This window comes from Choloepus didactylus, chromosome X (genome assembly GCF_015220235.1).
Source record: "Choloepus didactylus isolate mChoDid1 chromosome X, mChoDid1.pri, whole genome shotgun sequence".
Lineage (NCBI taxonomy): Eukaryota > Metazoa > Chordata > Mammalia > Pilosa > Megalonychidae > Choloepus > Choloepus didactylus.
In genome coordinates, this window is record NC_051334.1 from 23,616,250 (window position 1) to 23,641,316 (window position 25,067).

The following is a 25,067-nucleotide window of genomic DNA, read 5'->3' on the forward strand; positions in this document are numbered from 1 at the left end:
GTTTAGAGTACTTACAATATTGTGCTACCATCACACAGTATTATGCTATCCATTTGTGGATCTGTATAATCAATCCTGTTGAACCTTATATACTCCTTCAGCATCAAATGTCCATTTTCTAACTTCTTTCTACCCCCTGACAATCTGTGTTCTCAATTTAAACTCTCAAATTTCACTCTTCAATGTTAGTTCATGTTAGTGAGTCCATAGAGTATCTATCCTTTTGTTTCTGGCTAATTTCACTCAATGTAATGTCTACTGTCTACCATTTTGTCTTTTGGATTTTATATGTCATATCTTATTTTTATTTTCTCTTTCTCTCTCTCTCTGTCTTTTTACTCTTACTTACAGTCTTCATTTCTATTCTCTTCTCCAAGCCTCTCTCTCCTGTGTTTTCCTGTCTGCCTGTAGTGCTCCCTGTAATATTTCTTGTAGAGCAGGTGTCTTGTTCACAAAGTCTCAGTGTCTGTCCGAAAATATTTTAAACTCTCCCTCATTTTTGAAGGACAGTTTTACTGGATATAGGATTCTTGGTTGGCAGTTTTTCTATTTCAGTATTTTAAATATATCATGCCACTGCCTTCTTCCCTCCATGGTTTCTACTGAGCAATCTGCACATAGTCTTATAGAGGTTCCTTTGTATGTGATGGATCACTTTTCTCTTGCTGCTTCCAGAATTCTCTCTTTCTCTTTGACATTTGATAATCTGATTGTTATGTATCTTGGAGTCAGTCTATTCGGATCAATTCTGTTAGAGGTATGCTGCGCTTTATGTCTTTCATAAGAGATGGAAAATTTTCAGTGATTATTTCCTCCATTATTCTTTCTGCCCCCTTTCCCTTCTCTTCTTCTTCTGGGACACCCATGACACATATATTCATGCACTTCATGTCATTCAGTTCCCTGAGACCCTGATCATATTTTTCCATTCTTTTCCCCATCTGTTCTTTTTTTGTGTAGGATTTCAGATAATCTGTCCTTTAGTTCCTGAATCCTTTCTTCTGCCTTTTCACATCTGCTCTTGTATGTCTCTGTTGTATTTTTCATCTCTTCTATTGTGCCTTTCATTCCCATAAGTCCTGCCAATTCTTTTTTCAAATTTTCAAGTTCTTACGTTCACCCAATGTCTTCTTTATATCCTTCATCTCTTTTGCCATTTCTTCCCTCAACTTATTGATTTGATTTTTTTTTCCTTTTTAATTTTTATTGGGATTGTTCAGATACCATACAATTATCCAAAGAACCAAAGTGTACAATCGCTTGCCCCTGGGTACCCTCATACAGCTGTGCATCCATCACCACACTTAATTTTTGTTCAATTTTTAGAAACTTTTCATTACTCCAGACAAGAAATAAAGTGAAAGATGAAAAAAGAAAAAAAGGAAAGGAAACTCGAATCCTCCCCTATCCCTAACCAACCCCCCTCAATTGTTGACTCATAGTGTTGGTATAGTACATTTGTTACTGTTTATGAAAAAATGTTGAAATATTACTAACTGTAGTATATAGTTTGCAATAGGTATATATTTCTTCCCTATATGCCCCTCTATTATTAACTTCTAACTGTATTGTCATACATTTGTTCTGGTTCATGGAAATGATTTCTAGTATTTGTACAGTTGATCATGGACATTGCCCACCATAGGATTCAGTTTTATACATTCCCATCTTTTGACCTCCAACTTTCCTTCTGGTGACATATATGACTCTTAGCTTCCCCTTTCCACCTCATTGACACGCCATTCGGCACTGTTAGTTATTCTCACATCTTGCTACCGACATGTCTGTTCATTTCCAAACATTTAAGTTCATCCTAGTTGAGCATTCTGCTCATACTAAGCAACTGCTCCCCATTCTTAAGCCTCGTCCTATATCTTGGTACCTTATATTTCATGTCTATGAGTTTACATATTATAATTAGTTCCTATCAGTGAGACCCTGCAATATTTGTCCTTATGTGTCTGGCTTATTTCGTTCAGTATATTGCCCTCGAGGTTTTGTCATCAACCCATTTTTTTTTTATATGGTTTTGTTCACTCACCATACATTCCATCCTAAGTAAACTATCGATGGTTCTCTGTATGGTCATATATTTATGTGTTCACCACCTTCACCACTATCTATATAAGGGCATCTACATTTCTTCCACAAGGCAGGAGGGAGAGTCAAAGAAGGTAGAGAGGCAAAAGAAAGAGGAAAAAAAATTACAGCTAGGAAGCAGCAAAAGAAAAATAACCTTAAATCAAAGTGGAGTAAAGAATCAGACAATACCACCAATGTCAAGTGTCTAACATGCCTCCCCTATCCCTGCCTCTTATCTGCATTTACCTTGGTATATCACCTTTGTTACATTAAAGGAAGCATAATACAATGATTCTATTAGTTACAGTCTCTAGTTTATGTTGATTGCATCCCTCCCCCAATGCCTCCCCATTTTTAACACCTTGCAAGGTTGACATTGCTTGTTCTCCCTCGTAAAAGAACATATTTGTACATTTTATCTCATTGTCTGTTTGTCAGAAAATATTTTGAGCTCTCCCTCATATTTGAAGGACAGCTTTGCTGGATATAGGATTCTTGGTTGGCGGTTTTTCTCTTTCAGTATCTTAAATATATCACACCACTTCCTTGCCTGCATGGTTTCTGCTGAGAGATCCGCACATAGTCTTATTAAGCTTCCTTTGTATGTGATGGATCGCTTTTCTCTTGCTGCTTTCAGGATTCTCTCTTTGTCTTTGACATTTGATAATCTGATTGTTAAGTGTCTTGGCGTAGGCCTATTCAGATCTCATCTGTTTGGAGTACGCTGTACTTCTTGGATCTGTAATTTTATGTCTTTCATAAGAGATGGGAAATTTTCATTAATTATTTCTTCTATTATTGTTTCTGCCCCTTTTCCCTTCTCTTCTCCTTGTGGGACACCAGTGATATGTACATTATTGTACTTTGTTTCATCCTTGAGTTCCCGGAGACGTTGCTCATATTTTTTCATTCTTTTCTCCATCTGCTCCTTTGCGTGTAGGCTTTCAGGTGTTTTGTTCTCCAGTTCCTGAGTGTTTTCTTCTGCCTCTTGAGATCTGCTGTTGTATGTTTCCATTGTGTCTTTCATCTCTTGTGTTGTGCCTTTCATTTCCATAGATTCTACTAGTTGTTTTTTTGAACTTTCGATTTCTGCCTTATGTATGCCCAATGTTTTCTTTACAGCCTCTATCTCTTTTGCAATATCTTCTCTAAACTTTTTCAATTGATTTAGCATTAGTTGTTTAAATTCCTGTATCTCAGTTGAAGTGTACGTTTGTTCCTTTGACTGGGCCATAACTTTGTTTTTCTTAGTGTAGGTTGTAAGTTTCTGTTGTCTAGGCATGGTTTCCTTAGTTATCCAAATCAGGTTTTCCCAGACCAGAACAGGCTCAGGTCCCAGAGGGAAGAAATATTCAGTATCTGGTTTCCCTGAGGGTGTGTCTTAGAAAATTGCTCCACCCTGTGATGCCTCAGGTCACTGTGCTTTTCTGCCCAGCAGGTGGCACCTGTTAGCCTGTAATTCTTGACTGGTGTGAGGAGGTATGGCCGTGTTCCCCCAGGCTCTGGGGTCTGGTTCTGAATGGAAAGGGCCCCACCCCTTTCCTCTCCGAGAAGATAGACCCCCTAGGGGGAGGTCATTAGCATTTCAATGGTCTCTCTCTCTGCTTGTGCTGTCTTCACCCTTCTCTGAATCACAGCCCTGGGAACTGAAAATGGCTGGGGCTTTCTCCACTGAGCCGAAAAAGAAACAGATAGTCCCCTTCAGACCTAGTCCAAGGCGACCCTCTGGCTCTCCAAGGTCAGTGGTCACCCAAAGCCTCTGTCTGTTTTTTGGGGATTCGTACCTGTAGTGAGCAGTTCACACTTGCTACTTAAAACCCCAGTTGGAGCTCAGCTGAGCTATATTCGCTTGCTGGGAGGGAGCTTCTCTCTGGCACCACGAGGCTTTGCAGCTCAGGCTATGGGGGAGGGGGTCTCACGACTTGGATCTGCAGGTTTTACTTACAGATTTTATGCTGTGATCTTGGGCATTCCTCCCAATTCAGGTTGATGTATGATGAGTGGATGGTCTCGTTTGTCCCCCTGCAGTTATTCTGGATTATTTACTAGTTGTTTCTGGTTTTTTGTAGTTGTTCCAGGGGGACTACTTAGCTTCCACTCCTCTCTATGCTGCCATCTTGCTCAAGCCTCTGATTTGATTTTTGAATTGGTTTAGCATATTTGTTTTAAGATCTTTAATTAGTTGTTTCAAATCCTGTATCTCCTTTGAAGTGTAAGTTTGTTCCTTTGGGCCATGTCTTCATTTTTTCTAGTGTGTTTTGTAATTTTTTGTTGTCTAGGCATCTGGTTTCCTTGATTACCCCAAATCAGATTTTCCCAGACCAGAGGTGCTCAGGTCTCAGAAGAGGGTTTCAGTATCAGGTTTCTCTGAGGGTGAGACCCAGAAAGTTGTCAGATTTTCTTGTGAGGCCTCTAGACTCTGTGCTTTTCCTATCCTGCTCAGCAGGTGGCGCTTGTCAGCATGCAGCTCCCCACTGGCGTAAAGAGGTGTGTTGCCTTTAATTCTCAGTAGACCCTGTCCCTGCCAGGGGCTGAGAGTGTCAGGAGCCAAGCTTAAGCTATTTGTGTCCCCCCCCCACCCCCAGGCCTTCGGGTCTGAGTTCTCTGAGGGAGAGCAGCCACTTAAACTGGGCCCAGCTTCCCCCCTTTCTTAGGGAAGATAAGTCCTTAGAGAATTGTCTCCTACACTTGATTTCTTCCTTTGACTCTGACTATCTTAACCCCACCCTTGCCTGGGTCAGCACTGACAATTGAAAGTGCCTGAGACTTTCTCTAATGAGCTACTTAGACTGAGAGAATAAAAAGGATAAAGAAAGAAATCCCCTTTTCAGAGCCAGCCCCCAGCACCCCAGATATCAGTCAAGAGCTGGAGTTGGTCCCAGTTCTTTGTGCTCCTTTTCTTGGGACACGGCCCTTTTCCAGTATCTTGAGCTCAGCTGATTCCAGAAGCCTCTGTTTTTACTTATTTATGTTTTTTTTTTCTGTCAGCACCACCTCTTCTGTGCCCGGAGAATCTCTGGTTCCTCTCCTGTTTGCTCCAGGTTTATCTGTGCTCATAGCTTGTGTTTAGTAGTCCAGATTCGTTAATTAAAACTGCAGTTGGAGCTTGGTTGAGCTACCTTCCCTTCCTCTTAGTAGACAGCTTTTTTTTTCCCACAAGGAAGTCTTCCAACTCAGCCTTGCCAGTGGGGGAGGGGCCCCAACTCCGCAGTTTGGGGAGCTCTACTTACAGTTCTTATGCTGGTATCTCAGTTGTTCCATCCATTCCAGACTGGTATATGATGTTTGTCTGGTCACAGATGTCCCCCAGTAGTTGTTCCAGACTGTTTACTAGTTGTTCTTGGATATATGCTAGTTGTTCCAGAGGACTAACTAAATTCCACACCTCCCTATGCTGCCATCTTGCCCCACCTCTCTTATTTATTTTTATACAGCTCTGTTTTATTTGAGTGTATAGATGTACCATAGTTCGTTCAACCAGTTTCCTTGGATGGACATTGCTATTACAAATAATGCCACATTGAATAACTCTGTATGTAGTGTTCATCAGGTGAAATTTCTAGAAGTGAAATTGCTGGCTCAAAGAATAAATGCACACAAAGAAGTTTTATTAGATACTGCCAAATTCTTCTCTATGGAGGTTGTCCCATTTTACACTCCCATGAACAGTGTTGAGAGTTTTGCCAGTCTGATGTGAGAATTGATATCTCAGTGTGGTTTTCATTTGTATTTCTCTTATACATGAAGTTGAGTATCTTTCCATAAAGCTAATAGCTGTTTATATACCTTTTTATGGGCATTGTCTGTTCCTGTTTATTGCTCCTTTTCCTTCTGGGTTTTTGGTGTCTTTTCTTAAGAGAGAAATTGGTCCTTTAGTTTGTTATATATTGTAAATATCTTCTTCCAGTTTTTCTTTTTAAATGATTTTGGGTATAGCTGAATTTATCAATCTTTTCTTTTATTGCAAATGGATTTTGGATTATAGAAAGACTTTCCCTACACCCAGATTATTAAAGAATTTGCCTGTTTTTTTTTTTTTTTAATTCAGTTTTATTGAAATACATTCACACATCATACAATCATCCATGATATGCAATCCACTGTCCACAGTATGATAACATAGTTATACGTTCATCACCACAATCTATCTCTGAACATTTTCCTTACATCAGAAAGAACCAGAACAAGAATAAAAATAAAAGTGAAAAAAAAAACACCCAAATCATCCCCCCATCCCACCCCATTTGTCCTTTAGTTTTTATCCCCATTCCTCCACTCATCCATACACTAGATAAAGGGGGTGTGATCCACAAGGTCCTCAAAATCACACTGTCACCCCTTGTAATCTACATTATTATATAATTGTCTTCAGGAGTCCAGGCTGCTGGGTTGGAGTTTGGTAGTGTCAGGTATTTACTTCTAGCTATTCCAATACATTAAAGCCTAAGAGGTGTTATCTATATAGTGCATAAGAATGTCCACCAGAGTGACCTCTCGACTCCATTTGGAATCTCTCAGCCACTGAAACCATTTCGTCTCATTTTGCATCCCCCTTTTGGTCAAGAAGATACTCTCAGTCCCACGATGCCGGGTCTACATTCATCCCCGGGAGTCATACTCTGCGTTGCCAGGGAGATTTACACCCCTGGGAGTCGGGTCCCACGTAGGGGGGAGGGCAGCGAGTTCACCTGTCGAGATGGCTCAGTTAGAGAGAGAGAGGGCCACATCTGAGCAACAAAGAGGTACTCAGGGGGAGACTCTTAGGCACCATTACATACAACTTTAGACTCTCCTTTGTGGTAATGAGCTTCATAAGGGCAAGGTCCCATGCTCAAGGGCTCAGCACATCAAACCACCAGTCCCAATGTTTGTGACAACATACGCTAGGGGATCAGCATCTCAAAGTTTAGAGATAGGCCTTACAATTCAGGGATAGAGTTAACTGCTGTAAGAGCCTACAATCTAGGTACTATTACAATTATTGTATCCACGTTAGGCTATGTTCTAAGATTCAATTCTGAGTTTACACATTGTAGTTAGTCCATATTGGTGAGGCATCATTGCTCTCACCATGTTTTCTCCAACACTTTTACTCCTATATATATATTTTCCTACAATTTTATAGACTTATATTCACATACCATACATTTATCCACAGTGTACAATCAGTTGTTCATGGTATCATCATAAAGTTGTACATTTATCACTACAATCAGCATTTGAACATACTGATTACTACAAGAAAATTTTTTTTTTTTTTTTTTTTTTTTTTTTTAGCAATAAGAAAAAATGTTAAAAAGAAAAATAACGTGTCATACAATACAATATACTACTAAGGACAGCAAATAACACCACTACCAAGAATCCCATATTACTCCCCTATATCCCTTTCTCATATAAATTTAGCAATGGCATATTGCCTTTGTTACATTTAATGGAGGTATATTACAATGTTACTGTTGACCATAGACTCCAGTTTGCTTTGATTATGTTTTTTCCTGAATACCATCCCTTTTTCAAATTTCTACATGGTTGACATTCATTTGCTTTCCCACATGCAAAAACATTTTTATATTTGTATATTTAGTAACAGTCATTGGCCACTCCAGTTTTTGCCACGTTATACAGTCCCAGTCTTTATCATCTATCGTTACCTCTGGTGTCATACATTCTCCTATTCCACCTCTTTCAGCTTTACTCACAGACATCTTTGTTCAGTGTACTTACAATACCGTGCTACCATCACACAGCATTATGCTATCTATTTCTGGATCTATGCGATCAATCCTAAACATTCTGTAGTCCTTCAGCATCAAATGGAATTTGCCTGTTTTTTAAATATTAGTATAGGCTCTTTTTTTTCCTGTTTAGATTTCTGATCCATTTGCTGTTTATTCTGGTTTACTTTTTTTCCAAATAGGGCGCCAACATTAATTAAAAAGTCAATTATTCCCCAGTGATATGAGATGCCACCTTTATTACATGCTAAATATTCGTAAGTAATTGGGTCTTTTTTTCCTGGACTTTATTTTCTGTTTCATCTGATCTGTCTATTCATGTGTCACTACCATACTATTTTAGTTATTCATTCTAGGTTTTCTGAGATAGAGACTGCTCTGGGAAACTAGAGTAAAGTTTACAGTATTAGAAATGTTTATAGGTGATTTACACATGGCCATAAGAGAAAACATATGGCAAAAGTTGTTCTTTAATGAGCAGATGTCTCCATGCTATTTAGTGTTGATACGGCATATTGTGTCTGGTTACTGTTCCTCATAAATAAAATGGAAAGCAGGATGCTATAGTAATCATAACTGGTACCCCGATTTCTTCATAATTCAATGTTCCTGTCAGAATTACTATAGTGCTAAAGAGATGACCTCATGAAGGCTATTAGACTGATCCCCTAGTTCAATCTTTTTATTTCTGAAGGGAAAACATAACTCAAAAAACCAACCTTTTTGTTTTAGCTTTTTATTCACACTAACAATAGCATTTAAACAATTAGAGTTAGTAACTCATCCTGATATTTAACTGGTATTTCATCTTTCTTTCATTTTTTAAAAAGTTTTTATTTTGAAATACTTTAAAACTTAGAAGATAGTTACAAAAATAATACAAGCCCCATATAGAGAACTTCAACATACCTCTGTCCCCCTAGATGCCCAGATCCACCAATTTTAACATTTTGCCACATCTGACATATCATTCTGTCTATCGATCCATCTATCAATCCATTTTCTGAACACTTGAGTGTAGGTTATATGCATCAAGCTCCTTGAACATTTAATACTGCCTTGTACATTTCCTAAGAACAAGGATAAATTATAAATTTTTCTAAAACTTTTTATTGTGGTAACATATATATAACTCAGAACTTCCCATTTTCACCACTTTTAAGTGTACAATTGAGTAGTATTAATTACTTTCACAATGTTGTACTACCATCACCACTGTCCGTTACCAAAACTTTTTCATCACCCCAGACAGAAACTCTATCCATTAAGCAGTAACTCTTCATTCCTTCACCCCCAGCCCTGGTAACCTGTAATCTACTTTCTCTATGAATTTGCATCTCCTTGGTATGTCATATAGATGGAATCATGCAATATCCTCTAATGTCTGGCTTATTTCATTCAATATGATGTCTTCAAAGTTTATCCATGTTATAGGATATATCAGAATTTCATTCATTTTGTGGCTGAATAATATTCCATTTGTGTGTGTGTGACACACACCACATTTTATTTATCCATTCAGCTGTTGATGGACACTCAGGTTGTTTCACCTTTTGGCTATTGAGAATAATGCTGCTGTAAGCATTGCTGTACACGTATCTGAGTTGTTTTCAGTTTCTTTTGGGTATATATCTAGCAGTGGGATTGCCGGGTCATTTGGTAATTCTATACTTAACTTTCTGAGGAACCACTAAACAGTTCTTCACAGCAGCTGTACCATTTTATATTCCCACCAAAAATGTACAATATTCATGTTTTTCTACATCCTCATCATCATTTTTTTTTTTTTTTTTTTTTGGTCTTTTTTTTTTAATCTTCATTTTATTGAGATATATTCACATACCACGCAGTCAAACAAAACAAATCGTACTTTCGATTGTTTACAGTACCATTACATAGTTGTACATTCATCACCCAAATCAATCCCTGACACCTTCATTAGCACACACACAAAAATAACAAGAATAATAATTAGAGTAAAAAAGAGCAGTTGAAGTAAAAAAGAACACTGGGTACCTTTGTCTGTTTGTTTCCTTCCCCTATTTTTCTACTCATCCATCCATAAACTAGACAAAGTGGAGTGTGGTCCTTATGGCTTTCCCAATCCCATTGTCACCCCTCATAAGCTACCTTTTTATACAACTGTCTTCGAGATTCATGGGTTCTGGGTTGTAGTTTGATAGTTTCAGGTATCCACCACCAGCTACCCCAATTCTTTAGAACCTAAAAAGGGTTGTCTAAAGTGTGCATAAGAGTGCCCACCAGAGTGACCTCTCGGCTCCTTTTGGAATCTCTCTGCCACTGAAGCTTATTTCATTTCCTTTCACATCCCCCTTTTGGTCAAGAAGATGTTCTCCGTCCCACGATGCCAGGTCTACATTCCTCCCCGGGAGTCATATTCCACGTTGCCAGGGAGATTCACTCCCCTGGGTGTCTGATCCCACGTAGGGGGGAGGGCAGTGATTTCACCTTTCAAGTTGGCTTAGCTAGAGAGACAGGGCCACATCTGAGCAACAAAGAGGCATTCAGGAGGAGGCTCTTAGGCACAACCATAGGGAGGCCTAGCCTCTCCTTTGCAGCAACCGTCTTCCCAAGGGTAAAACCTGTGGTAGAGGGCTCAACCCATCAAACCACCAGTCCCCTATGTCTGTGGTCATGTTAGCAACCATGGAGGTGGGGTAGGCGTTCTCCACAGGCTCCTCAAGGGGGCACTACATCTTTTTTTTTCCTTGTTTTTCTTTTTTCTTTTTTTTTTTTTTAACTTTCCCTTCTTTTTTAAATCAACTGTATGAAAAAAAGTTAAAAGAAAACAAACATACAATAAAAGAACATTTCAAAGAGACCATAACAAGGGAGTAAGAAAAAGACAACTAACCTAAGATAACTGCTTAACTTCCAACATGTTCCTACTTTACCCCAAGAAAGTTACCTAATATAGCAACATTTCTGTGAACTTGCTCCTACTATATCCATCAGAAATTAACAGACCATAGTCATTCCTGGGCATCCCCAGAACGTTAAATAGCTTATCTGTTCTTCTTGGATTATTGTTCCCCCTTCCTTAATTGCTCTCTATTGCTAGTTCCCCTACATTCTACATTATAAGCCATTTGTTTTACGTTTTTCAAAGTTCACATTAGTGGTAGCATATAATATTTCTCTTTTTGTGCCTGGCTTATTTCGCTCAGCATTATGTCTTCAAGGTTCATCCATGTTGTCATATGTTTCACGAGATCGTTCCTTCTTACTGCCGCGTAGTATTCCATCGTGTGTATATACCACATTTTATTTATCCACTCATCTGTTGAAGGACATTTGGGTTGTTTCCATCTCTTGGCAATTGTGAATAATGCTGCTATGAACATTGGCGTGCAGATATCTGTTCGTGTCACTGCTTTCCGCATCATCAGTTTTTGTAATAACATTTAGGCCAAGTCTGTTTGCTTGAATTAAGCTCAGAATTAAAGATTAGAGATTCTTCTAATTAAAGAATTAAAGATTCTTCCCCATGTACCTTGTATAAAATCTTGTATTTTGTATTTTGAATTCTGAAAGTTTTTCTTCTCAAATTCTTATATTCAGAGAACAGGTGACTAGGCTTTTAAGTTTCCATTTTGAGTTTTGATGGTGCATGTTTCTAAATAATTCATTTTCCAACAGGGAAAAATGATAAAGCATCTAACAAAGACAAGAGAAATGTAAAGAAGGCCACAGTGACAAAACCAAATAATATCAAGTCAATGTTCATTGCTAGTGCTGGAAAGAAAATTGCAGATGTGAGTTTCACGGTTTTCTTATATTTTGTTTTTTTACCATGTGAAGTGAATTTAATATTTATTGCATAGATAATAGGTGTTCAGTACATAATTTGAATGAGTAATATTTCATTGATTTCAGTCACTAAAGTTGAATATAGATTTCTAGGTGAATTTAGTGCCTTGTGGTTGAAACTTTGGAGATAGAAAAGAAAATTAAACAGAAAAGCTGAATTGACAATGTGTTTAGCAGTAATAAGCAGGAGGATCATGGAATGAGGATGAAAATAGAAGATGGGAGTACAGATTTAGAAGTTATACACAGGTGGTTGTTCAGATCTCTGAATTAGCACTCTGAGTGAGGAATGAAGAGTTAAGGACTGACCGGTTAGATTCTTCCTTTCACAGACATTTGGTTTGAGTGAAAATTTTAAAAGCAGGGCTTTCTTATTCTATCTTCCTTTGTTATTTCCAGAAAGCTATAGACTTGTCCAAGGATGATCTGCTGGGTGACATTCTACAGGATCTGAACACTGAGGTAAGTGAATATTTGGGAGTTCTACAATATGCAGGGGACATAGGCTGAAGAGACAATTTAGTAATTATAAAAACAGACTATTGCTAGATTTAAAAAATGCAAAAACACAAATGATACCACCACCAGAAAACCCACAAAAACCCTTTAAATTGGTTTCTTCTCACCATTTTAGGTGAGTTGCTTCCAACTGATACAAGCTCTGTGATTATTTAGATAGGGCTGTGTGGGTGTTTGAAGTAGTAAGATTGCACACTGAAGTCTGTTCTGTGAATGCACACTGCTTGTGTTCAGTTGCTATAGTGTATGTTCCCTAAATAGATAGAAGCCTGTCAGTCTGTACAATCAGGCATGAGATCCATGTCTTGAATTCTGAGCGGGAGTGAAGGAAGAGTCAGTGAGCTGTCCCTGATAGAGCTCAAACAGGTTTAGCTGCACAATGAATTTGAAATTTGGCTCTTTTGCATAAGGACTAAGGTCTCAAATATTTGTCAGTGTAATGCTTTCTAAGTGACCATTGATTAAAATAACTTACACCAGCACCATGTAACTATCTTGGCAGTTTTCAAATGTATTCTGAGAAGGTCAGTAAAAAGTATGTTTAGTTTAAAAAAAATTGGTGAGGTGGATTCAATATCTATTCTGGTTTTCTAATAATTTTGTAGTATTGTTGCTATAGTAACTGCAATGCATGAACATAGATCTGGGGGGGAATGGGGAAGGAAAATAATGCTACAGTTATTGGGCGTCAGTGGGTAAAGACATACACTTTTTCTGTCTTGTGGTAAACCAAGCATGGCAGTGAATGTCTACCTTATGCTTTGTTTTAGGCACCTCAAATAACTCCACCACCTGTAATGATACTGAAGAAGAAAAGATCCATTGGAGCCTCACTCAATCCTTTCTCTGTGCACACCCCCAAGGTAAAGTGTGTAGAAATACCTTTAATCTTGATTTATATTATTTCTTAAGGCTTATTTTGTTGCTTTTCTGTGCGAGGGAAATGCCTTTGAATTCATTTTGATTTTTGCTTTAAATTAGGACTCCCAGTTCATTATATAGTTTCGTGTATTTCAAAAATATGTGCATGCGCCTGCTTTTTTCAGTATGTGTTTATTATAGGTATTACAGCTGTGCTAAATGTAATAATTTTCCTCCCAGAAACAAGTATTTTTTTATAAACCTATGTAATGGTAAAATAATTGAAGCTGTTATATTAATAATACATAAAATGTTTTTATAAATGGAAACTGTCATTATCTCTGGTCAGGTAAGACAGTTGCATATTTTTAGTATGCAGGCCCAACTGACTAAACATTTAAAAATGTTTGTAGGCAGTTCCTTCAGGAAAAACTGCTTCCCCTGTCTCAAGGAAGGAACCTCCATTAACTCCTGTTCATCTTAAACGTAATGATTTTGCTGGTAAGTCTGATGTCAGACAGAAGTCCAGGGGTGTTGAACAGTTGCAAAGTGATGTCAAAAATGGAGGCTTTGTGAAGGAGGAAGTGGAGGAGGTTTTGAAGGCATGCTGTGATGGCAAGTTTAAGTATGAAAGATTGAATTCATAGCAGTAAGGTTTAAAAAAATCCAATTTGGAGATTGGTCTTGAAATGCAAATGTAGTATAGGAAAAGAGGTAGGCTGCGATTTCAGTGTTGGGTAAACCTTTGTGCTCCATGGCATTGCACATTATGGGAATGTGTGATGATGCCTATAGGAGGGACAGTGAAGATGGATTGTACAGAAGACAAGGAGGAGTCAGGAGCAATGGATTTTGAAGATGGCGACTTTGATGAGCCCATGGAAGCCGAGGAGGTGGATGTGGAGCCTGTGGCTGCCAAGAGTTGGGACCAACAGAGTGAGCCAGCAGAGGGGGTAAAACATGAGGCAGATCCTGAGAAAGGGGCCGCGTCATACTTGTAAGTGCATTTTATGACTTTTTTGCCAAATAGTGCTATCATTATTCTGTTGGATTTTGAAAGATTTTTTAAAATGTGATTTTTGCAGAGACGGTTTTCTCCCAGATGTCTCTTGTTGGGACCTCAATCAGGAAGATGAAAGCAGTTTCTCAGCTCAGGAAGTTCAAGTGGATTCCAGTCACCTCCCATTGGTAAAAGGTGCAGATGAAGAACAAGTTTTCCAGTTTTATTGGCTAGATGCTTATGAAGATCAGTGCAACCAACCAGGTAATCATACATAATTACCTTTAATTACATGCATTTAACAGGTAATAGCACCTTTCTCTTAAATACTTTAGTGATTGTAATTGGTACAGGGTCTGCCCTTACATGCTTAGTAAGAGAACGATATTCATTATAAAGTGTTCAAGCCACTGTGATAGAGAGGAGCTGTGATGAAAAATTCTTAGAGTTGCTTATTCCAAACATTAGTTATATGTGGTTTTAGAATGTGCTTTTGTAGTTTGTAATTGATGTATCTCAAGTTATAGGAATGCACTTTACTTTAAAAGGAATCAGTCATTCATTTATTCCTTATTTAGCAAATATTAATTGAACACCAATTGTGTGCCAGGCACTGAGATGAGGCATACAAGCTGGACAAATTCCCTATCCTAATGAAGCTTGCATTATAGTGGGATAGGAGTGGGTGGAAAGAAATAGGCATTAAATAAATTGATAAATGATGTAAAGGAAATTAGCTGGTTGATAAGATAGGGAATGGCCAGGGAAAGCCTTTCTGAGAGATGACCTTGGTATTGAGGTGTGAGGGAGCTAGCCACATGCAGAGCCGAGGAAAGAGTGTTTCATCCTAAGGAACCAGTAGGTGCAAAGTCCTGGAGAGAGAGAAAGGAGAGGGTCTGTTGTGGTCATAACATAGTAATTAAGTGTCAAGATAGGTATAAAATGAAGTTGGAGAAAAAGGCAAGGGCCAGATAATGAAGGGCTGTGTAAGCCATATTAAGAAGTTTGGATCTTATTCTAAGAGCAATGTGGTGGCATTGGAGGGTTTTGAGTATGGGAAATGGTGGGTACATAATTGAGCTTACATTTTAATAGGAACACTCTGTTTTGCATGGAGAATAGTGTATGTGAATGTGTGTATCCTGGAGCAGGGCAGTGGGGAAGTATGGAAGCCCTGGAGATCAGTCAGTACAGGGCAGGGAGGCTTGTTACTTGGACTAGTGTGGCTGTGGAGGAGAGAAGTGAATGCACTTGACATGTATTTTGACACGAACTTGTTGATGGATTGGCTGTGGGGGGTTGAGGGAAAAGAAGAATCAAGGATGGTTGCCAGGTCATCCTAATGAGCCAATGCTATGACTTCTTGGCTCACAAAAAGCCAAAAAAGTATCCTTTTGTGCCTGTTTGAACCCTTCTTCACTGTGGAATTGAGCATGACAAGGTCTCTCAAATTAATATGCAGTATACATGCTTAAACAGAGTTGCCTTTATTTAGATCCTTTTTGGATCTGAGACAAATGCAAACTGGTTTCTGGAATCTGCATCCAGTGAAAATAGAGGGAGTATCTAGGTGTCAGTTAAAAAAAAGTGAATGAATAAGAAGAGTAAGTATTAACCATCAGACTTGAAGGCCAGATTTACCTTAAACTCTTATAGAGCCACTTGAGTAGCAAACTGCCATATGTTAGTTTCTTAGGTAAAGATATAATGTATCTTAGAAATGATACCTACTTAAAGTAGTGCCAGATGATTTGGTTAGACCCTGTCATGTCTTTGACTCCTTCTTTGTTACTTTCTGGTGGAAGATAGGTTGGCAAGTATGATTATATGAAGCTGAGCAAATTATTTCCCATCCATTGACTAAACCCAAGGCTGCCCCATTGTACAGCATCAGGGGACACCATTTTCATGTGGCCTCTCTGGAGCACAGCAGTGTGACTGCTGTTCCCTGGAGTTGTACAGCATGACGGGCCTGCCCGTACCAGTACTGCTCTTTGTCGTTCCTGCTCGATGCTGTATTCCCTGTCTCGGTTAATGCCCCATCAAACCAGAAAACTGGGAGCCATCCTTGATCCTTGCCCCCCCATCCCCCTTTCCCTCACTTCCCTTACTTCTCTCACCAAGTCTTGTGAGTTGACTCCTCCTAAAGTAGGTGACCTGTCTTCTTTCTCCTCACAATTACCACCATCAATGAGCTCCTGATCCCTTCTTGCCTAACTGAAACCATTGTGCCAGCTTCCTGATTGATTTCCTAGCTGTCATCCTCCATGTTACTGCCAGAGAGATTGATCAGAAGGATAACTGATTGTGTAATTCTCTCATTAAAAAAAAATACTCAGTGGCTCCCGACTGCCTCCAGCATAAAGTCCAAGCTCCTTAGCAAGGGTTTTAATACCTGCCATGTATGAATTTTATGTCCTAGAAATAGTTTGCTGTATGTCCCTTTATATCTGTGTCCTTAGATTCATGGTATTTTGTCTGATTGAAGTGTCCTCATCTGACACTTTCTTCAAAATTCAGCCCAGGTGTCATCTCTTGGAATTCTTCCCAAGCCTCCAGACTGGCCTAGGAGCCCTTTCCCTGTGACCCCTTTATACCCTTTCCCATCACAGCATTTGTCATATTATTTTGAAGTGGTCTGTTTCCATGTTTTCCTTTCTCCAAAAGGTTGTAAGCACCTGGAGGGCTGGGATCTTGTATTTCTGACATCTAGTACAATGCCAAGCACGTAGTAGGTGTTTGATAAATGTTTGTTGAAATAAACTGCACAGTGATTGACAGTCCTGTAGATGCACATGAAGATTGCATTTGCTGCTGTTAACTGAATTTGCCTCTTGAAGCCTTGTAGTAGGGGGTAAGAATGGGTAACACAAAGGTGGTGGCCCCAAGGTAAATATGCATATAAAGTGCCAGATGGCTGGTGGCAATTGCCAAGGATTAGAACCTTAAGAAAAACAACCTTCTTTTCTTTTGTATGTGAAAATGAGTTTACTATTTCTACCTTTTGCTTATTGGTTGATGTTCTTATTAGTAAACAGCGCGGCTTTTCAGGGTAAGGGTCTAGTGCTGCACTGTCCACTATGGTAGACACTAGCCACGTGGAGCTCTTTAAATGTAAATAAATTGAAATTAAATAAATTTTAAAATTCAGGTTCTTGGTAGGTACCATATTGGACAGCACAGACACAAAACAGTTCCGTCATTGCAGAAATTTCTATCTGATAGTGCTGGTCTATAGAAATAGGTGTTGGAGGTTAAGATTGTAGCATTGAAGCCCAGCTATATTTGCTAAACAACCAATGTATGACATGTATTGTCTAATTCCTGATCCTGACCATAGTCATGGATAGGCTTTTTCAGCCAATATTGGGGAGCATTTTGCTGTTGAAAGAGGTTACAATCTGTTAATGATCTGTCATCCAAATACTAAGGTAAAATAAAATTTTTAGAGCTGGAGAAGGCCTCAGAGATCATCTAGTCTACTTCCTCATTTATAGAGGAGAAAACTGAGGCTCAAAAAGATAGAGTGGTCAGCTCTTTAGTGGCCGCATTCAGGGCTTCTCAGCTTCAGTCCACACCAATGGTCCGTGGTACTTCTCAAGTTGTGTCTTCTGCCGTGGTACATCTTACTCTGTGGTTGATGCCAATGGGTTAAATAAGATGGCTTTAAAAAGTCTTTTAATCTCAGAGGGCTGAGCAGTTTCATCGTGATAGCGGGTAATGATCATTGAGCCTTGGTGGAATCAATGCTGCTAATATAAACTAAGTACTCCCAAAGACCCTGTTATTGTTTCTCACTTGCTTACAGATTCTAAGTCAGTCAGTTGTTGCTTGAATGCTCCATAATTATGAAAAGAATCTTACTCTTTGCATATGGGAAGATATCCTGTCTTCATTATGACTTTTTCAAGGTTGAATAATCCTGACTGCACCTGGTTTCAGCTAGTAACTTTGGGGGGGGGGGGATGTAATCTTTGTTTACCATGATCTTTTTGTGGCAAATGAGGCATAAACAGTGTCATATGTGTTGCATGAAGTGTGATATTAGTTTGACTGTAAAATGAGCTATTTGAATCTTTGAATCCAATATTAGGGTCTTCATTTTTCTTTGCTTGAAATTTTGTTTTTCCATCTTTAACTGTTGTGAGGGATGACTTTTAATTTTCTGAGCTACTGTTTTTTTTTTTTTTTTTTCATTTTTAATCATCCCCACGGTTCTCCCTCCTCTGCCATTCCCCCCAGCCGTGTAAAGATTTTAATCATCTGCAGAAACGAAAATTCTTAGATAGTCTTACTTCTACCCAGGCAAGTGACAAAAGAAAGCACTGATGAGCTATCTTGTGAAACTGGGATAATTGGCCTTGCAAACAGTAGCCTTTGCATGTGCCAGAATTTTCTTGGTCTCAGAGAAGTGGCTGTGTTGGGGGGCTATGTTGAGTTACTGCTGTCTCATTATTCATGGAGGCCCAGGATTTTGAAAAATAGCCATCTCTTGGGTGACTATCAAATCTTTGGAGTCTCTTCTTGCCAGCTGATTTTCACAAACAACGGCTTGATGTCTAGAAAGGAGTGTTTTCACTTTGTGATAGATGTTACAGATTGCAAAAGGAGACCATCTACTGATTTGGTTACTGAATCACTTGTTAAACTAAAATAGAAGATAAAGGAACATTATGAACACTATGAAGCCGGATGTTTTAAGTAGCCCATGAGGTAGAAAGGGTGAAATAGATTATTGTAGAACCCTATTATAAGATATTTATTATTATATGGGATAGGATACATGAGATGAATTATGTTTTCTCCAAGCACAGTTTTATGTCTAAACAAACCTAATTATCATCATCCTAATACCCAAATGTTAGTTTTTGTGGGTAAATCCAAGTGCTCAGATTTGTAAGTTCTCACAAGAGGTTTAAATATGGGTTTTGTGGGAGGATAGTTTGCTTTTTTTTGTTTCTCTTGATCTGGGTAATCCCGATTATAGGGAAGATGTTGGTATTTAGAGAATCATTCTGTCCCCTGTCCTTTCAGTGGTCACAGATTTTTACCATTGTGATAGTAAAGTATGGCACTAGTACTGACTAAAGGAACTGTTCTTGGGGAGTGGGCTGCAGGTAGAAAATTTGCTGTCAAAAATGAGTTATTGTGAAGTCATGTATGTATGGACACATTCATTGAGCCTTTATATTACCCTTTTAATTGGATGTACTTAAGATGCTTATTTTCTTATGATTTTTCCTTCGTCTTTTAGGTGTGGTATTTCTGTTTGGCAAAGTTTGGATTGAATCAGCCAAAACCCATGTGAGCTGTTGTGTCATGGTGAAAAATATTGAGCGAACACTCTATTTTCTTCCTCATGAAATGGTAAACATTAGTGATTAGCTTTCTATTCTCAGTAATTATATATGCCATATATTCTATGTACAGCCACCAACCCTGTACTTCAACAGGGCTATGCATTATCTATAAATGTGATGCTTCTTTCTTACTGCCTGCTTAATGACCTTTTCGCAGATTGTGAGCAGTTCCATTAGAGGCTGGGAAAAGCTAGAGAAATGAAATAAAACTCAGTTTTTTACTTGTTAGAAAGAGTGTAATAATGTCTGAGTTTTAGTATATAATGTTGTCTTTTCCCTCACCCCTCATTTCCATAATAATTGGGGTTGGTAGTATATGGACTCTAAAATGTGACACAGCGTTTGGCCCAGTTTTCAAACAGCGGTACCATTTCTTCCATGGTCATTTAACAAAGTCAATTCCATTTGCACTTCCTTTTTTACTGGGGCTTAACATCCCTACTCCCCTCTCATCTGCACCCATCCACTCCCCATCTCAATTGAACTGTGAAGCTTCTTGGTTAGGATTTATAACACTTGTTCTTCCATTTTGTAGGATGGATCATCTTTATCTCTCTGATCTGCTTTTTAAAAAAACTTTATTTTGAAATAATTTCAAACTTACAGAGCAGTTGCAAAAATAATATTTAAAGCCAGTACAGAGAACTCTAATATACCTCCCAGATTTACCAACTTTTAACATTTTGCTACATTTGTTATATCATTTTATCTGTCTCTCTGTCCATCCATCCCTCCATCTGTCCATCCATCCATCATCTATCCGTCCATCCATCTATTTCTTATTTGTATTTGTGATGTCAGTGGGAGGACTTGGTCATCGGTTTAGCCTAGTACACTTTTTGGGTCTGTTTGTATCTTTGAACTCACCTGTAAGACTGTGGTATATAAATAAATGTTTAAATGGGCAAAGATGAAATTGATTTAGACTTGGGTTTTGGTGATTGAGAAGATCTTATGTACAGATACTTTTTTTTTCCTTCACTCCCTTCTCTATGGGAGAACAGAAAATTGATCTAAATACAGGGAAAGAAACAGGAACTCCAGTTACAATGAAGGATGTTTATGAAGAATTTGATGAGAAAATAGCAGCAAAGTATAAAATTATGAAGTTCAAGTCCAAGGTTTGTATTTGGTGATGAATTTTTCCAGCTTTATTTATTAGCTATTTGTTCGTTTCCTCATTTAGGAAATAGTTGTTGAATGTCTAATAGTTTGTGCAAAATGTTTTCTGGATGGCTCTAATACATTGAATGGAAGTTTCATAGGTATAAAAGTGAAAAACAGTATATTAGATTTGTAAAAATATTTTTCTCTCTTTAAACTGCTTATAAAATTTGGATAGAAAGATAAAGCAAATGAATTGCATCAGATCTTGTGCTCTTTGAACTAGAGAAGAACTATGATATTGTTTACATTAGTTATTGCCAAGTTGTCTTGGTAGAAAGTTAAATAAGGTTTTATGTTTAAGCATCAGGGACTATGATTATATTTCTGATAGAATACAAATCTTGTGTTCATGTGATATGTACAATAAATTGTCTTGGTTTAAGTGAGGTAGTTGAGGCCTTCGGCCATAATTATGGAGTCTGTAGGCCACGTAACATACTGACTATTAATAGTGATTATAACAAAGGGATATGATTGAGTTGCCAAAGGCTAGCAGTCTTTTAACAACTTGAGCTTTTAATTATGGCCAATTGATCAAATCCTTAAAATTCTGGAAGCAATGTAGTATATGGTGGTATAATCGGTTCTGGGGTTAGACTGCTTGTATTTTAAGTACTAGCCCTACCACTTACAAGTGCATGACCTTTGATAAGTGCTGAGTGACCTCTTTGTGCCCATTTCGTCATCTGAAAAGTGGGACCCTATTTCAAGAGTTGTTGGAAGGGTTAAATTTGATGATTCATATTAAGTGGTTAGAACAGTCCTTGCCACACAGCAAGCACTCAGTAAATACAAATTGTAATCATAATGCTAATTATTTATTCTAGGAAGATATACTAGCAAATGATTTAATGCATTAACATTAAAGTTTTTAATCTTTTATTGCTGCTCTTGAATGCAAGTATTTCTAAGTTCTCTAGTGTCTAAGATAAGTCCTTTTTAGCAATTTGTCACTGGGTGTTTTAGTCCCAGTTGAAAGGAGATGATGCCTTTTGGCTTTATTTACCTTTGTGGTCCATAAAGATGCTGGATTTCTAATGATTAAAATACAGGAGCTTTCACTGTGTATGTAATATTTGTCAATTAAATTTGTGAGAAGTTTTGTTTTAGTGATTTTTAAGTATCTGCTTATCCAGATAGTGGAAAAGAACTATGCATTTGAGATACCTGATGTTCCAGAAAAATCTGAGTACTTGGAAGTTAGATACTCGGTAAGTCAAACAAAGAAAATTACTGGTTTTTGGTTGAGAATGGCATTTTTCTAGGTTTGAGTTTTCAATTAGGAGTCTTGGCAAGGCTGCTCCAGCCCACGGTTCATTGAGGTGGACTTACAGTAATGAGTAATTGAAATGGATAAAATTAACTTAAGTACATAGGCTACAAGTTATACTGCCTTTCTTTGCTTTCAAGCGTGCATCTTTAAATAAATAAGTTGAAACAGCATGACTGTTTGTCAAGTGGAATGAATGCCACATGATGGAGTTGAATATCATTAGTGTGTTGAAGTGTTCCTTGTGAGCAGTGGACAAGGCGAGAGAGGAGCAGCGGTCGCGTCGTACAGTGCTGCTCTCGCTCCTGTGACTGGCAAGGTCATTACTGTGGGATGTTAATTAACTGGACCTTAGCCTCTTTTTACCTCTCCTCTAGTGTTTTGATTCCATGATGTTAGAAAAGGGAAACTTTTTAAGAAATGTTTCTGACAGTGTTGATGAAAAGTACCGTGGAAGCATTTTGAATGAGCTCCACTCTATTGCTTTCATTCTTTTAATGGAGTGGTACTTACTTGGCTATTCTTTATCACTAAGGCATGGAAATCTCTGGTCAGAAATTCTCTTTTGGGGGAGCTTCTTGGCCTATTTTTCTTCTAATGGGTGCCATCAAGATGCATTATTTTGTCGTGAATTGTTTTTGTTTCCTACTGTGAATTGTTTTGGATTTCATTTGTGGTAAATTACATTTCATATATATCAAAGGGGTTTCTTCTGGTGCTTCACAGAGAGGCTTTTGTTTATTTCAAATATAGACTTTGGAAACTGTGGAGTAATAGTTTTAAACAAAAAGTCTTTTTTTTTTTCCAGGCTGAACTGCCACAGCTTCCTCAGGATTTGAAAGGAGAAACTTTTTCTCATGTTTTTGGAACCAACACATCCAGCTTGGAACTGTTCTTGATGAATAGAAAGATCAAAGGACCTTGTTGGCTCGAAGTACAAAATCCACGTAAGGAAGAATTTACTCTCAGAATGCTGAGTGGTTTGCTAATAAATGTAGTTTTTAGAAGGGAAGTTAAGGAAATTGGTGTATTTGTTTTAGTGTATCCACTTCGTTTTATATGTTTGTTTCTTCAGGGCTTTCCTTAAGTGAATATAGGGAATACGTTTGAAATCACTTTATCCCTTAATCTGAGGGAGGCCTTAATTAACCCAGATGGCTGTTTGGGGTGCATCCCTCATTGTGCTGACTGCGTTGTCCTTATGTACCTCTGACCTGGCTGATGTGGCCCAGCTGTTCTACACAGTGAACTGCTGACCTTTGAAGGAGGGGGAGCATCACTGCCCAGGGTAGATGGTGCTCCTTTGGCCTGTTACTTCATGTTTTTCAGTATTAGCATCTATGATACTCTTGTTTTGTCTTCATGAATCCTCTTTAAAATGTTTTATGATTCCTCCAAGGCAGTGGTGGGTTTTTTGTCTTTGTTTTTGTTTTTAACCTATTTTGGGTTCTGAATTCTGTGAGAATCTAATGAAAGCTATGGGCCCTTTCCCCAGGAAAATGAACATATGAACACAACTCACATGCAGATTTACAAATAATACAATAATGTGTTTTATTTTTAATTAGAGGTTATACTATGTCATTTGTATTAGAGATAGGATTCAAGAGTATTTCAGTTAATCATAGATGTCTTAATTATAGTAGTTTTTCTTTTTTAGTAAATAGCTATTGATATGTTATATCCATTATCTTTTAGAGCTTTTGAATCAGCCAATCAGTTGGTGTAAAGTTGAGGCAATGGCTTTAAAACCAGACCTGGTGAATATAATTAAAGATGTCAATCCTCCTCCACTTGTGGTGATGTCTTTCAGCATGAAGACAATGCAGCATGCAAAGACACATCAAAATGAGGTGAAGAAATAGGACAGATTTTGTACCTATGCCTGTAGATGCAATACTTGCCCGAACTTGTGTAGCTTTTCTGCAAGTGAAAGTTGTTCTTTTTGGAGGGGAAAGAATACTAATTCACTATTTCCAAACTCCATGTTGGAGAATGGATTGAATTTGTCTGGTGTTGGATTTTTTTTTTTAAACAGAGACTTAAACTACTGGACTTACTTTTATTTTTTGTTTTTTAAGTTTTTTATTTTGGAAATCTTCAAATGGGCAGAGAGAATAATAAAATGAACTCCCATACACCGTTCACTCATATTCAGCAACTAGCACAATTTTGTCATGCTTATTTGTTCCCCCCTCCCTTATTTTTTCCTTTTGAAGTATTTTAAGTATACTTAAATACTTGAATGATATACTTGTATCATTTTACTCTGTATACTTTGGTATGTATCTTTGAAAACATGGGCACTTTCTTATATAATCATACAATTATCACATTTAATAAAATTAACAGTGATCCCTTGATATCATCTAAAATACTTAGTCTATATTTACATGTCTCTGTGAATAAAGACGTTCTCAAAAATGTCTTTTAATACCTGTTTTATTTGAGTCAGGATTCATACAAGATTCATATACGGCATTACACTTTTACGTCTCTTGAATCTAAATGGAAACAGCTCCCTCCCACCCATTTCCAGCTTTTTTCAATGACACTGACTCATTGAAGAATCACTGTTGGTTTTCTTATAGAATATTCCATAGTCTGTGTTTGTTTGCTTCCTTGTGGTGTCATTGGACTTCTTCCCCTATACCAGGGGTCAGCAAACTATGTTCTGTGGGCCAAATCCAGCCCACCACTTGTTTTCATAAATAAAGTTTCATTGGATCATAGACATGCCTGTTCATTTATATATTGTCATGGCTGCTTTTGCACTATGATGACAGAGTTGAGTAGTCATGATAGAGACCATATGGCCTGCAAAGCCTAAAATATTTTACTATCTGGCCGGATAATTCTTTGTTGTGGGAGGCTGTCCTGTGCATTGTGGGATGTTTAGTAGCACCCCTGGTCTTCACCCATTAGATGACAGTAGCACCCCTGCCCCCAAGTTGTGACAACCAAAAATGTCTCCAGAGATTGCTAAATAACTCCGGGAGGTGGGGGTAAATTGTCCCTGGTTGACAATCACTGATCTATAGTGGTTTTATTTATTAGTGATTTTCACCTGAGTTAGTTATTTCATTAGGAGTTGTAAAAGGTGATTTTCTAATTCTCTCATTCCATGGGAATTGGAGACCTAAGTTATATGCAGTGGTAACCAAAGATTTATTTGTTTCTTTTTGTTGTTATTTTATTTTACTTATTCTTTTTTGGAATATCATTATGAACACGTGGAT

General features: G+C 38.0%; 1 protein-coding gene across 2 annotated transcripts in view; it reads left to right on the forward strand.

Annotated features, from left to right (window-relative positions):
* The window catches only part of POLA1 (DNA polymerase alpha 1, catalytic subunit), a 353,204-nt gene that overhangs the window by 18,181 nt on the left and 309,956 nt on the right, over positions 1-25,067 (forward strand). For both annotated transcript variants that reach the window (XM_037821906.1, XM_037821905.1), the window contains exons 5-15: positions 11,481-11,596; positions 12,051-12,113; positions 12,941-13,033; positions 13,445-13,532; positions 13,827-14,028; positions 14,117-14,295; positions 19,286-19,398; positions 20,396-20,512; positions 21,695-21,769; positions 22,637-22,775; positions 23,527-23,681. In XM_037821906.1, the coding sequence (XP_037677834.1) occupies positions 11,481-11,596; positions 12,051-12,113; positions 12,941-13,033; positions 13,445-13,532; positions 13,827-14,028; positions 14,117-14,295; positions 19,286-19,398; positions 20,396-20,512; positions 21,695-21,769; positions 22,637-22,775; positions 23,527-23,681 (1,340 nt within the window). The remainder of the gene's footprint in view (positions 1-11,480; positions 11,597-12,050; positions 12,114-12,940; positions 13,034-13,444; positions 13,533-13,826; positions 14,029-14,116; positions 14,296-19,285; positions 19,399-20,395; positions 20,513-21,694; positions 21,770-22,636; positions 22,776-23,526; positions 23,682-25,067) is intronic.